This window comes from Myotis brandtii, unplaced genomic scaffold (assembly GCF_000412655.1).
Source record: "Myotis brandtii unplaced genomic scaffold, ASM41265v1 scaffold237, whole genome shotgun sequence".
Taxonomy (NCBI): domain Eukaryota; kingdom Metazoa; phylum Chordata; class Mammalia; order Chiroptera; family Vespertilionidae; genus Myotis; species Myotis brandtii.
This window is the reverse complement of record NW_005358943.1, coordinates 1,426,342-1,442,136: the sequence shown is the minus strand read 5'-3', so window position 1 is coordinate 1,442,136 and position 15,795 is coordinate 1,426,342. Positions and strand designations below refer to the sequence as shown.

At 37.6% G+C, this 15,795-nt stretch overlaps 2 protein-coding genes across 2 annotated transcripts in view; one reads left to right on the top strand and one right to left on the bottom strand.

Moving 5' to 3' along the window:
• The window catches only part of PLCZ1 (phospholipase C, zeta 1), a 43,284-nt gene extending 31,606 nt beyond the window's left edge, over positions 1–11,678 (bottom strand). Inside the window, exons 1-2 of the mRNA XM_005866823.1 lie at positions 11,553–11,678; positions 1,332–1,563 (exon numbers count right to left, since the gene is read on the bottom strand). Of these exons, the coding sequence (XP_005866885.1) occupies positions 1,332–1,563; positions 11,553–11,678 (358 nt within the window). The remainder of the gene's footprint in view (positions 1–1,331; positions 1,564–11,552) is intronic.
• A 1,765-nt stretch (positions 11,679–13,443) lies between these two features.
• Positions 13,444–14,517, top strand: CAPZA3 (capping protein (actin filament) muscle Z-line, alpha 3). Its single transcript, XM_005866759.2, has one exon. The coding sequence runs from the start codon at positions 13,601–13,603 to the stop codon at positions 14,498–14,500; it is 900 nt and encodes a 299-aa protein (XP_005866821.1). The 5' UTR covers positions 13,444–13,600; the 3' UTR covers positions 14,501–14,517.
• The last annotated feature ends 1,278 nt before the right edge of the window (positions 14,518–15,795 follow it).

Genomic DNA, 15,795 nt, shown 5'->3' with positions numbered 1-15,795 from the left:
CTGATTTTCTGTTTAATTTTTCACAGTACATAGCAATCTTTGAAATTATACTTTTGTATCTCTGATTCTTCATTGTCAATATTCCTCCAACCCCCATCAGGAATATAATAAGATCTAGTTTGCCTTATTTCCCACTGTATTTCCTCCCCTAAAAACATACTTGGTTGCCACAAATAAATATTTGAATAAATTATGAATGGGTGACTCAATGAAGGAATCAGTTTGGTTCATATGCTATATGTTAAACACTGGTTGCCATAAACCAACTTTCAAAGGCAGAATTTGGACTTTCATACCTCCTTGTTAAATAAATATTTTGAGCTACCAATTAATTTCTGTAGGATTAAACACCATGCTTTAACGTAATTGTTACTTAGGCAAATATAAAAATAATTTATTATATAATGTCTCCATTCTTTTATTTAAAATGAGCATAAATAAAAAATTTTGAAGTTTTTCTTATCCACTGAAAGATGGAACCAAAATAAAAAATATATGATAGCTCATTAGCCTAAGGCAGCAATTTTCAACCTTTTTCATCTCATGGTACACCTAAAGTAATTACTAAAATTTTGCAACATACCAAAAAGTATACTTTTTCCCGATCTGACAAAGAAAGATAAGTATAATTTCGATACATTCACACTGGACAGCTATTTTTGTGTTTGCTTCTGTCATTTATTTTTTACTTATTTTTACAATCTAAAGGAAAAGAAGTCAGTGCCCCTGACTAAATAGTCAGGTGTTGCATGTTTTAAAAATTCTTGTGGCACACCGGTTGAAAATCGCTGACCTAAGTGGTCATTTAATTTAAACCAGATGACTATATTCAAAAATAAAGAAAAAGCAAAATTTTGAAAATGTGTCTAAAATATTGTAGTCAATTATGCATGTAGACAGTGGACAAATTAGTGAGTTTATAGTACTTTATCTCTTTCCTATAATTGTTTTATTTAGCTAATTTATTATTCATGTGTTTATTCAATAATATAATGTATAAAGATTGAAGACTACTCATAACTGAATTTTTATCTTATTAATGACTATACAGGCACTTTCTTCTATTATAGTACACATAACAGAATCTTCATCTTGCTTTTTACCCCTAAGCTTATCTCTGAACATTTGACAGATACATAAAAGCAGTTAAAAGAAAGGAGCTGGAAAATGAAATAGGTATATATGCAATAAAATGCAAGAATAAAACTACAAATATTTTATATTATCCAGAAGAAATTTGACCCACCCCAAAATTTGAATTTGATAACCGTAGTTCATTAAAAAATGCTAAGAATGTAAATATTTGATAAAACTTTGAAATGCAAGCCTACCTTCTTCAATAGGCTCATATTTTTGAATGATCTCAGAAGCAATACTTTTACTCATGTTAAATATATACTGCTCTTGTGTCAAAAAGTCATCCAGATTTTTTTCAAAAAGAAATTTCCGGTTTTCAGCATACGCATTGAAAATCTCCATAATTTCTTCTCTGTGTACAATACTTCGATAAATTGATCTAAATTCTTCTATGGTGATTCTTCCTTGCTTCAGCCTGTCATTATCCTACTAAATAAAAATCACTAGTGGGCTCACATTGTGAATATAAAAAAAAATACACAAACAATAAATTAGAATATTTGGTAACATGCAGAGCAACTTATACTTGAAAGAAGATGAATCTTAGATTAGATTAGTATCTCAGATAAAATATATAAAACTGCAGGAAGTGGTGCCAAAGTTGGGAAAAGGTTAATGGATCACCACCACTTAAAACATAGCTGTAGCAGGAGTAGAATAAGGTTTTGGAAAAGATGAGTATTCTAGTATGTTTTTGAAATACACATTTTCTTTTCCTATTCCAGTCTCTGTCAGGGCCTTCTTGAAACCATGCTAGACAGTATGTATCCCATGCTACTAATATGCAGCCTGCACCATAAATGTCAGAGAAAATCAGAGGCATGCAAGATCACTGTAAACTACAGGTGCTGCAGAAATTAGGTAGTGCCTGAAGGAGGTAGTATCTGCATATCATGAAGGATTTGGGATAGTGACAAACAAGGTAGGTTCCAATAAGAAAACATGGATTCACCTGGCTGTTCTGGAATTTTCATTTTTGAACTTTATGACATAAGAGAAAAAATTGGGCTGGGTCCAGTTATTAAAAGCTACAGAATCACTGGGAGGGTGAGTAAGAAAATGACTAGCAAAAGCAGAAGTTTAGTATCATTATCTGCAATACTAATATGAAGAGATGCAGAATAGCATCTAAGGGAACAGAGAGGATATAATCCAAGAGGATATGGTCAGTAAAAACTAAAGAAGAAGTGACGTCCAAAGAATGGCAGTGTGAGAGAGCCCCTTGTCCTCTCCCCCTGACATTTTCAACAAGTTAACAAACTATAATTCAACAAAGGAAGCCCTGCTCAACACAGATGCATGCCTGAGAGACCCAAGCATTGAAACATCTAAAGGTGGGCAACCAGGAATAAACGGGGAGACCAAATGGGAAGAAGTGCAGCCCTACATTGGGGAGCTCATGGTTGGGCCAGTAGCAGGCGCTTCTTTTGGCATGCACGGTGGAGGGGTGGAGGAGCAACAGCAGAACAAGTGGCAAGGGAGCAAACAGTATCTGTTCAGCAATTCCTCTCCTGGGTATATACCCGAAAAACTCAAAATCATGTATTTGCAGAGATATATGCACCCCTATGTTCATTGCAACATTATTCATAGTGGCCAAGACATGGAAACAACCAAAGTGTCCTGCAATAGAGGACTGGATAAAGAAGATGTGGTACATACACACAATGGAATGCTACTCGGTTGTAAGAAAAGATGAAATAGCGCTGTTTGCAGCAACATGGATGGACCTTGAGAACATTAGGCTAAGTGAAATAAGTCAGTCAGAAAAGGCTAACAACCATATGATATCCCTCATATGTGATGGAAACAACCAAAGTGTCCTGCAATAGAGGACTGGATAAAGAAGATGTGGTACATACACACAATGGAATGCTACTCGGTTGTAAGAAAAGATGAAATAGCGCTGTTTGCAGCAACATGGATGGACCTTGAGAACATTATGCTAAGTGAAATAAGTCAGTCAGAAAAAGCTAACACCCATATGATATCCCTCATATGTGAGATATAAAGCTGAAAGTCATGAACACAAACAGCAGTGTGGTGGTGGCCAGAGGGAAGAAGGTGAGGGGAGAAGGGGGTCCTAATATGAGGTGTCAGGAGAAGATTTGACTTTGGGTGGTGGGCACACAGTGCAATATACAGATCTTGTAACATAGAAACCCACACCTGAAACCTATATGTTCATGTTGACCAATGTCACACCAATCAATTTAACTTAAAAAAGCAATTAAAGAACAGGTGTCAGTGAAAGTATGAAGGAAGAAGTCAGAAGAACTTAAATATTAAAATTTTAGACGCATAAGGGAGAGAGAAGTCAGAAATGTCTGGAGATGGAAAGAGTTAGAATAACTAGTGGAATAATAGTAACACAAATAACAAACTGAGCACAGAAACTGCACCTTTGGGCCTTTAATTTCAAAAGAGGCTATGCATTTATATTTGAACTTCCTCATTACACTGTAAACAGATTAAATGCAAGGAACATGGGCCATTGTATTTTGGTGAAAAGCTAACAATTGGTAGACAAAATGGACGAACATATGCGTGGCTCCACAATATGTGAGACTTTGGACATATGAATTAAACTCTCTAAGCTTTGTATTCATCTGCAAAATGGGGATAGATAATACTACCTATATCACCCAGTTGCTGTGCAGATTGGAGATGTACAAGATGGGAAGTTCTAGATGTCAATGTATTGGATGTCTTATCTATATCTGCTTCCCTCACCTCATCCACCCTAGGGTCTCATCTTTTGACAACTTGGCCTATACAGTGAACCTTTGGGTACAATAGGGGACAAACATGCTGGAAAGGAACTCTTCCTTTCATGAGGAAAAGTTCAATGGTGATTACCAGAGAGTTTGATATGAGGAATTCAAGAAGCAGTCTGAGCTGGGAATCAAATAGGAAGTTTTGCAGAAAAAGCTGTTTCATTTTAAACATTAAAGTATCTGTGCATCCAAGCAGAGACTGCCAATAGGCACTTGGATGGAGTGGAAAGAGAGGATTGGTGTGTTAGAGGAGAACACATGACAATAAGGATTTTGGAGTCAGACATACCCAGATGTGAGTTCCCACAGTTATATGAGATATGAACAGATTACATCACTGTCTTTATCCTCGATATCCTTCTGTATTAAAAGATGCTAGTAATAACCTCTTTGAATGTTTGTTAAACAATAATGTGTGCAAAAACCTAATATAGTGCCTAGAACATGGCAGATGACAAACACATTTTATCATGTCTCTGTATATGGCTTTGTTATTCATGATGGAAAACTGAAATTTTGTCCCCATGAGAGTAGTAATTCAAGCCATTGAAAGTCAATAAGGTAGTTCATAGGAGGCTACAGAACTCACCTCCTCCCACAGACACACCAAATCTACAGCTGCATATGGTACAATTTTCTCTGAAAGAAATCTAGAAACTAGTTGATCAAATCCTACACATGGGGTGGATGAGGGGAAAACCCACATCAAAAAGGGTAGGAGAGGCAGAAACATCATCTCCCCATCATCTCCAGCCCCAGCAGGGTGACCTATAATCTGGATGCAACTCCCAACTCCCAGTTTCTCCCTGAGGAATGATGGGTTTGAACCCAATATCTAGTGCCTCAACTTTTAAGATTCCCACCTGAGAGACAGGCTCCCAAAATACCTAGCTCTGAAAGCCAACTGGGGCAGGTGTCCACAAGACCCAAAAGACCACTGTAAACAGTTCTTCGTGGCTCCTGAGGGCTGGTGGCATGCCCCCTGCACACACTCTCAGGCCTCCACACCGAGGCAGGACAGGGAAGCACCTAGTGTTCGCCTGCAAGAGGCCCCTGAGAGTCATGCTTCTGATTAATACACCTCTAGGGGCCGAGTGTGCCATCTTCATGCCTCACTTCAGATCACCAGTGTCTCCCTGAAAGAAGCTGTGCACACATCTGGCACCCGGGCTTCTGCAGCTGCTAGTCAGGGGATGAGCTCCTTGGTTGCCCAGCTCTGGTGGCCAGTGGGGCTCACATTTGGGGGTGCTACGGGTCTGTAACACACAAGGAAACCGTTCTTGATTGGCTATTTCCCCAGGGCTCAGCGTAGACACAGCCAGAGTCAGAGGCACCCAATCCCCAGGCTATCTCTGAGGGAGGCCCAGGTTGAACACAACAACAAGGTTTAACACGGCTGCAGTTCTCCAGAGACTTTGTGTTGTCCTCCTGCTCTGCTCCGGGTTGGAGGTGTCCCACTGGAGGGAATGTATGGCCTGGCTCTGGTGGACAGCGAGGCTTGTGTTCACGGGTTAAGCAGAACTGTGGCAAACAAAGGAAAAGTCCTTGGTTGGCTGTTCCCCTGGGCCTCAGAGCAGAGAGTGGACTGATGCCTCCACCCATCTCCCAGTCCTTCCCTGAAAGAGATCTGTTTGCATACTTTGCCTGAGGGTCCAGCTTCCAATTAGCCTGCAGCCAGGTGCTGAGATCCTCCCTTTGGGACACTGGCAGGTCTTGGCACACACCCTCCCAGAACTAGGAGCCACTAAGAATAAAGTAGCTTTGGGAAATCACAAAGGTTGAGAAAAATAAGAGCTCAGGCTGAGCTAAACAATGAGGTTTATCTACTAAATGAGACAGCTTCCTCAAGACTAGCAGAGGTGAATGCTCCATCTAAGGCACAGAAACCAACAGTTTAAAAAAAGTTAGAAGAACAAAGGAAAATGTTCGAAACAAAAGAACAAGATAAAACCCCACATACAGACTTTAATGAAACAGAGATAAGTGACTTATCTGTCAAAGAGTTCAAATAATGGTCATAAATATGATGGCGTTTCCCCAGAAAATTACAAATAGACCTAAATATGTCCAGCAATTACACTTCTTGGTATTTCTCCAAAGGAAGTAAAATCACTATTTTGAAAAGATATCTGCACCCTCATGTTTATTGCAGCATTATTTACAATAGCCCAGCTATGGCAACAACCAAAGTGTCCATCAGATGAATAGATGAAGAAAATATGATATGTATATCAGTCATAAAAAGGAAGATGATTATGTAATTTGTGACATTATGGATGGACCTTGAGGGCATCATGTAATGTGAAATAGGTCAGAAAGAGAAAAAACAAATACTCCTTTTATGTGGACCAAAAAAAAAAAAATTGAACTCATAGATACAGAGAGCAGATTGGTGGTTGCTGGAGGCGGGGATGAGAGAGGGCAGTTGAAGGTGGTTAAAAGATATAAACTTCCAGTTATGAGATAAATAAGTTATGTGGATTTAATGTATAGCCTGGTGACTAAAGTCAACAATACTGTATCATATATTTAAAAGTAGCTAAGAGAGTAATCTTAAAAATTCTTATCACAAGAAAAAAAATTTCTAACTATGTGAGGTGATGGATATTTACTAAACTTATTATGGTGATCATTTCACAACATATACATACATCAAATCATGTTGTACATCTAAAACTAATAAAATGCTATATGCCAATTATATCTCAATAAAACTAGAGGGGAGGGTAAGAAAGTCAGTAAGATTCCTCCGGAAGGTTTGTAAGTAAAAAGTAAAAAAAATTAAGAACTGAATTTTAAGAAGAGAGCAGAAGGACAGGTGAGAAGGAATGATGAAAAATTTTAAGCAAAAACTAGGTGACAATGATGTCACAGAAATCAGAATAGAGAGAACTTTAAGAGTAATAAATAAAATGCACACAGAGGCTTCACCATGGGAAATAGCATTTTAGAAATAAATATGTTTCCAAAATTGGTGTGAAAGCAAATTGTATTGCAATAGATGAGTGAAGAAGTGGAGAGAGAAATGTACAGTAAGGAATTTTTTCAACTCATCTACTAAAAGAGAGAATGTAACATTTAAAAAAGGATATGGTGCTACATATTTTTCAGATAAGATTAAACATAAACTTGGTTGAACTGTGGTAGGAACTCATAAACTTCAAGTGGAATCAAACAAAAATATAAGTGGCTGAATCAACCCAAGTTGCAGATTTGTAGGGCCAAAGCAACAGGGAATTCTCTACCTTGTCTCTCTGCCTGCTATAATCTTAAAAATTCTTATCACAAGTTCCTAATGCCACGACCCTTTAATACAGTTCCTCATGTTGTGGTGACCCACAACCATAAAATTATTTTCGTTGCTACTTCATAACTGTAATTTTGCTACTGTTACGAATCGTAATGTAAATATCTGATATGCAGAATGTATTTTCATTGTTACAAATTGAACATAATTAAAGCATAGTGATTCATCACAAAAACAATATGTAATTATATATGTGTTTTCCGATGGTCTTAAGCGACCCCTGTGAAAGGGTCGTTCAACCCCCAAAGGGGTCGCGACCCACAGGTTGAGAACCGCTGGTCTAATCCATTCTACAGTGCTGCCATATGTATCCTAAAATACACACTATGTCTCTACTCAAAAGCTTCAATGGCTATCCATTTCCTACAAAAGTAAATCCAAATTCCAAGGCCTACCATTCAGGATTTCTTATCTGGCCAGAACTGGCATTTGTAGCTATTTCTCATCACTCCCCTTCATGCATCCTATACTCAGATCATGTTTGATCACCTTTTATCCCCCAAGTACTTCTTGTACTCTACTCTATACATGTTGCCTCTCATTCTTCATGCTCCAAGAAGAAGGCCACCTCCACCATGGCATTTTTACAAAAGCCCAAGTTGGAGTCTCTGTCTTCTCAGATTCCTTGTTAGTATTACCCATGATATTTATTATAATCTACTTATAAAATAATAATTTCTGCCTTTCTTTCTTCCTTATGAAAGATAATACTTTATTTATGTTTTATAGTTTCTAAGTTTCTAACTGAGTGGTATGTACATACTATGATTTAATAATGGTTGTTATCTGTTTAGAGAATTTGAAAACTTAAGGTAAGTCCTATAATAATATAAAATTTTGAAATTAAGAGGATACTATTTTATATTCAACCAACAATTCAGAGTATAATCTATGATTGGTTATGTGCATTAAAATTATACAGATTTCCTATAGAATATCTTACATGCTTCAAGTCAATGATAAAAGCAAGGAGGACCTAGCCAGCTTGGCTCAGTGGATAGAGCATCGACCCACGGACTGAAGGGTCCCAGGTTTGATTCTGGTCAAGGGTACATAGCTCAGCTGCAGGCTTGATCCCTGGCCCTGGTTAGGGTCCCTGCAGGAGGCAACCAATCAATGTGTTTCTCTCATATCAATGTTTCTGCCCCCATTCCTGCCTGCCCCCTATCCCCCAATCCCTTCTACTCTCTCTACAAGAAAAAAAATCAATGGAAAAATATTCTCAGGTGAGGATTAACAAAAAAAATTTTAAAGGAGGGAAGAAGTCTAATAAAGGGATTTTTTAAAATTAGGGAGTTGCTGCTCAAGCCATGACTCAATCATTTTTTTAAAAAAATTAGAATATTTTGCTATGGCCATAGTATTATAAAGGGTTAGACAAAATTAAGTTTACAGTTGTGAGTACATGAAACAGAGCTCATTCTTATATATTATTTATTTATTTATTTATTTATTACCTTATTATTATCATCATTATTATTTTATTATCTTATGGTTTATCATTTAGGTAATGCTGGCTGACAATTAACCTACTTTTGCCCACCACTATATATTTTTTACTCAAATTTTATAATAAACTTTTACATTGTGAGGAAATAAATTCATGTCAGAATTGATGTCAGCTTCTTAGGAAATCAATAAATGTAATACAACTTTCTATATTTATTTTTAAATCATTATGGACATACCTTCAACTAATTTACTAGTGCCTACATTTTGCTAAGCCTGGTGCTAGGTACATTACAAATAACACCTTATTTGACATTCAGAACAACCCTGCAAGATAACTATATTAGTATCCCCACTCTGCAGATTAAGACTTTTGCTCAGAGAGACTGCTGACTTGCCTTGCAAGTATCACACAGCTCATATCTAATAGAGTGAAGAATCTCCATGCCTACTGAGCTTGCTAACAACAGTAGCTTTGAGACACTAGAAGATTTGGGTCACCAAAATAAGATTCATAATGATTCACTTTATTTACTATGGCTAAAGGTGTACCCATAAAGTGAGGAAAGATTAGCAGCAAAAGTTGAAGCAGAAGATTGGGATATTTAAGAAACTGAATCTTCAGCTATCCAGAAAATTCACTTAGCCAATACACCTTCCTTAAGAATTCTATTTAATCAACATTTTTTTTAAATATATTTTATTGATTTTTTACAGAGAGGAAGGGAGAGGGATAGAGAGTTAGAAACATTGATGAGAGAGAAACATCAATCAGCTGCCCCCTGCACATCTCCTACTGGGGATGTGCCCACAGCCAACGTACATGCCCTTGACCGCAATCGAACCTGGGCCCCTCCAGTCCGCAGGCCAATGCTCCATCCACTGAGCCAAACCGGCCAGGGCTTTAATCAACATTTTAATAAACATATGGCAGTTTAGCTTAAGGCAACGAGTATTATTTATTAGAGGGCCTAGGGGAATTATTTTAATAGATAAAATAGTTTGTCATGGCCATCAACCTCAATTATATGTAATTTATGCTTCTAAAGTACTTGGGGTCAGTTTAAAGAGGTTTTTGAAGTATATTAGGCACTCTCCACCTCTCTAATTTTTATAATTAACATTGTTTTCATAGCCACTCCAAAAAGGTTTTGCTAAACAAAATAGACCCTCAGCTCTGTCCTATCTGAATAATCATAAATTTCAATTAATGAGCTATTTCTTTACTTTTTATAAATGTTGAGCTTTCTACATAATGCTTTTCAATATGGCATGCATTTCACTCATGTGCATTTCAAACAGATATCTCTATCTCGAAGAAAATTCAAAGCAACCTGATAAATCACTGAATAAAACTTACAGTATTTCACATTTGACAGAGATTTAATTGCCACCTCTATATTGTGTTGAATGTGAAATTTTATTAAACCTGAAAGGATGTAGCTATTTCTCCCCTTGAGCAATAACACGGGGAAATTTCTGTGTGTAAAGGTCTTTCACAAAAACTTGTGTCCTTCAGATGTAGTATTAGACACAAACTGATTAAAATTCAGAGAGCTTATTGCAGCACACGCTACATAGATTCATTGAAACAACTCTGAAGCATTTGTCTTTTACTGCAGTCTCCTGAGTACTACAGCTTTTCTGTTTGAACCTCCTCTTTGTGGTTTGTAAAGATGGGGGCTACATCTTCTTGGGAGAAGTGTTTGTTAGGAGGCAATTCTCTGTAGGTCTTGTGCTTCTGCACATTTTTGGAGCAGAGAAACCAACATTCTTTCTTCAGGACTAGCTTTTAAAGGATGTTTGCATAATGAAGATACAGTGTATCCCTCTGAGAAATCAACAGGTTTGCTTACTGCGCGCAATGAAAACGCTGACACCCTCCTGAGCAAAAAAGTCAGACTGACTTACTGCCTATAATAAAAGATCTGGGTTCCTCAAGCTTGAGGTTGCTCTCTAATAATGCAGCCCATTGCATGTGTTGTACATGTCACCTGGCCTTCCTTACATCATCACACTTTGAGAACCGGGGCTTAGAAAAATGGCATCAAAATGCTGATACTCTGGCAACTGCTATTTTTGTGAGTAACAAGCTGTCTTGTTTCTCTGAAGAGGAAGCCTGCCTCTGCCAGCACCTGTGAAACTATATCAGACTAGCTGGTTCGCTGGCAAGTAAGGGAACATAAGCTTGCCAGTTTGTGCTAGTGGTAGCAATTTCCATATAGATTGTGTTTCTGGCTACTCATGTCCAAAAGACAAAATCAAAGTTAGGATATCTAACTTCCTAACTATCTAGATTGGCCAGTGTAGTCGTCGTTCCTGATTCACCAAGAAATGTGCCATTTGCAATATTTGCAAAACTTGGCTAAACACTTGACTTCTCATTTTATTCATGATCTTCCCTCTGTCCTCTCGTGGGAAGATGGCTGAGCCAGGTTCCCTTTCTACCAGATCTTCCTTAAACGGAGAACTTTGGGCATGATTTTCTACTTTGAGGTAAGTAAATGCAAATTATTTTCAAGATTACCCACTTTTCTATAAATCACTAACATACAATTCATATATTGTTTCATCATGTATATGATTTAATCTAATCATATAACTGATCCTAACCTAATGTCAACGTTCCTGTATTTTCAGTAGATTCTTCTAAACTGGTAATCTGGTATTATTTCAAATTTTATCAACATCTGGTTTTACATCCTACCTAGATTCTATATTGATTCTAAGTATTTTTAGCATAATTAATTGCTTTAATTCTTAAGAAACTAATTTTTCATATGTTATTTTCTGCAGAAAGCATCCAAGTAGCTATTGACATTTTGCTATATTGGGTTAAGTCCTTTCCAAAGTAGGGTCGGCAGGGGCGGATAGCATCTCACCTTAAAAATATACTTCACATGAATATAATTACATTGAATATTAAATTTTTCAAGTAATTTCAGAGCTTTTTCTAGGTTAATTTTTCCACCTCTGAAGTCTTCTCGAACAACTGACAAAAACCACATATGAAACACAAAGAAGGAAGTTAAGGAAATTCTCACAGAAAATCATGACGTACTTAAAATGCCTAAAGAAATATTTGATCTCTCTTCAGTTTATTTTTGTTTTTAAAGAATAGTCTATCCTGTGCTTAAATTACAAGGTAATTCTATGATAATATTTAAACAAAACTAAGTAAGTATTATTCTCCAGTAAAGGTATGAAAGGGCATAACACAATAAAAATTACAGGAAAATAAAAATAAACATTTATGAAATCAGTTATTACTTGGGAAATACAGTCTATTGCCTAAAGATATGGATTTGGGAGGCAGCTGGACTTCAAGCTATCTCTGTCACCTGACCGCTTTCAGCTTCAGGTCCCTCATCTGAAAAGTGTTCAATTTAATATTTAGAGAAGGTGGGGACAATAAATGAGTTCACAATACATCATTGAACACAGTTTCTGCTACTGAGTGTTCAATAAAAATAGTAACCATATCTGATATTGTTTCTGCATTAGCCAAATGTCCAGCTACACACATGCCCAAAAAATAAACATATGCAGTACCATCAAAAAGGGTTTAAAATGGCATAATAAGTGTATATTTGGTATGAAAATAATCAAGCTTATTTATTTATAGATACACTACAAAAATTAGAATACTTCCATTTGAAAAACTAAGATTGAAAAGAACATGACAGTCTATAAAATCATGAAAGGCATTGGTAAAAAATATTGTTCAATAATCCACTCAATTTCAGATTGTTAGAACTACTGAGAAGCCCTTCAATTTAATGGCTAATACTTACTATGGTAAAATTCATGTTCTTATAGGAAAAAGATACCGGAAGCTAGGGAAACTCAGAAAAAAGCTCAGAACAGATATGGAAGGAATACGTCTATATGTAAATGAGAGGGATTTAAGTTCAGGAGTCCTCAAACAAGAATGAGAAAAGAATAAAAGGGATAAAACAAGAGGAAGATGAGGAAAGAGGAATAGAAAGGACTTTTGAATGGATATTTCTCCATATTTTCATGACCTGGCCTTCCCTTTCTCCTTGCTTAGAAGTCTCTCCACAATAGGTGTTGTCAACGGTTCCGGATATAATTATTTCTGCCCCTTTGCAAGAAAGGTATCTCTTGATACTCATCAGCTGTTGTCACTGCCCCTTTCTAGAGAGAGAGAAGAGAAGGAAAAGTGATTTATTGTCTTTGTTCTTTGGAGACGACTCACACTTAATTCCCATAGAAACAATTCACAATATGTGCTCCTTGCACCTCACTACCCTGGAAACTTTCGGGCTATTGCTTATGCTCTGACCATCTCCAAATCCACAATGTTTATAAATGCTGCATCTCCTGCTGTCCGGCATTTTTCCATGAACTGCCACCAAATCTCGTTTTACTTTTGCTATCTTGTTCAAAGCCCTCAACCCTTTCAGCATACCATGCTTCCAGCAGGTTTAAGACAGCTATTCTGATAGTCTGAGTATAAGTCAGCGCCATTGTGGTCCCAGAAGGTGCAAAGTTCTGCAAAACACTCTCTAGCAACTCTGGGATGCTTCTCTGGATCCCTGACAATATCTAATGTATGTGGAGACACACCACTTTTGAAGAAGGCTGTTCAGAAGGCTAAGTTCATAATACCTCCAAAATACAGATAACTGGTTGGCTGGGCACCATGCTGTCAAGTGACTGTCATTTTTATTTTTTTGGTCTGAGCACCCATTGTGATGTCATCAAAAGTTCCACGCTTCATAGAAAAAGATTCTTTATGACTTCATCAGGAGACTCAGAGCTTGCCAGGCTACCTGTTTTCATGGTTAGACACAGTAATCTTAAGCTTGAATGTTGAACACCTTGATGGGAAAGGTGACTCATGGAATGTTTTCTCATCCTTTGAACACACTTAATTTCAGAAGCTTTGCTTCTGCTGCAACCAAACATGTCACTCACTGTTCTGAGTAGGAAAGAGAAAGAAAGAGCAATTCGCAGACTGTTGATACAGGCTCCTCCAGGGGAATTCGTCAATGCCTTTGATGATCTCTGTCTGCTTATCCGTGATGAAAAACTTATGCACTATCAAGGTGAGTGTGCAGGCCATCAACACTGCCAAAAATACTATGTTCCACTCTGCATCGATGGAAATCCAGTCCTCTTGTCTCACCACAATGTAGTGGGTGACTTCCGGTTTTTTGACTGTCACAGCAAACTGTCTTTCAAATTCGACCTGCTTCAAAACCAGTTAAAAGACATCAAAACTCATGGCATCATTCGGAATGAGACAGAATACCTGCGAAATGTTGTTCTGTGTGCCTTGAAGCTGTATGTGAATGACCACTATCCAACAGGAAACTGCAACGTGCTGAGAAAAACTGTGAAAAAAAAGGAGTTCTTGATAGCGTGCATTGAAGATCACAGCTATGTAACAGGAAATTTCTGGAATGGCCTTTGGAAATCTAAATGGATTTTCCAGGTGCATCCATTTCTAACCCAAGTAACAGGAAGAATTTTTGTGCAAGCTCACTTCTTCAAGAATGTCAACCTTCATATTGAAATCTCTAAGGACCTGAAGGAAAGCTTGGAAATAGTGAACCAAGCTCAGCTGGCTCTAAGTTTTGCGAGGCTTGTGGAAGAGCAAGAGAATAAATTTCAAGCTTCGGTCTTAGAAGAATTACAGGAGTTATCGAATGAAGCCCTGAGAAAAATTCTCCGAAGGGATCTCCCAGTGACCCGCACTCTTATCGACTGGCAGAGGATACTCTCCGACCTGAATCTGGTGATGTATCCTAAGTTGGGATATGTCATTTATTCACGAAGTGTGTTATGCAACTGGATAATATAAATGATTGCTCCTGGTAATTGTCTCAACCTGATTTAGTCATGGGTCTGGGGGATGGTTATTTTCCTAACGTTAAGAAGCCACTGGAGAAACCTGTAACTTGGCAAATGCAAGTTTAAATTAGGGAAAAGTGTAATGAGTACATTTACTCAGGAAATATTCACCAGTGAGGCAAGAAAGGTGTTAGTAAATGTGATTCATCATATTGATCATCATGAAGTCATGTTTATTAGAATCTAAAATAGCTTTATGGAATGTGGCGCCCCAGAAGTATTATAGAGCTGGTCAGTGTTAAGGCTCTGTGTGTGTGTGTGTGTGTGTGTGTGTGTGTGTGTGTGTGTGTGTGTGTGAATGACTTTTGTCTTTCTTTGGATCTGGAGAAGGTATGCAAATGATACTTCATATTTTTCAATTAAGTCCTACACCAACCCCGAGAGGGTGAATTTCAATAAGGTTAGATGTTCCATGAAACCAACAGAGATCAAAAATCCAGCTCAGATGAAGAATTATTAGTAAACTTGGATCCACTGCCAACACACACACACACATACACACACACACACACAGATCTTTATGTCAGGCCCTGTGTTAAATGATTTGCACACAATTTTTCATCATTAGGCTGTCACTGGTAGTAACCCAATTTTACAGAAGAAGAATCTAAGATTTTGAGTTATTTAATTTCCTCCAGGCATGTGGCATGTGACAGGTGTGTCTGACTCTAGCACTTGCACCTTTAACCCATAGGGTATTAGAATTCTTCATGGACACCTGTCTCATCAAGAGTTGTAAACAATGGTCTAGGCAAGCACTCCACACAAAGGACACCTTCAAAGGAACTGGAACTGGTGGGCTATTTCCTAGCCAAGACAAATTACCTACATGGTCACCCTATCACCATTCCCAGCAATGTTACCAACCACTTGTGTCTGCTCTCAGAGAATTCCAAATTTAAACTTCTCAAATGAGATTGCAGTAGAGCCATAGACAGATCCCATTCCCCAATTCTGACTTATCCAGGAAGCAAAGTATATTTTGGATCCATGCAGTTGAGAAAATGTCTAATTCTACCAAGTGTTGGAGCAGAGAAGATCCTATGCAAGAATGTCTAAATCTCAAGCCTCTCTTCCCCAACTGGTAGTTCTTAGAGAATCTCAGAAAAAATTACCCAGGTCTATCTTTAAAAATACAGCTTCCCAGTACCCATCTTCAGATTCTGATTAAGTAGGTCAGGGAAGTTTACATTTCAAACAGGGGGTCCCAAAACTACATTTTAAGAAATATTTCCCTGCCCTGGC

Bases quoted from the DNA above. Each gene is read 5' to 3' on its own strand.
- CAPZA3 (XM_005866759.2), top strand. From the start codon at position 13,601: ATGTCACTCACTGTTCTGAGTAGGAAAGAGAAAGAAAGAGCAATTCGC.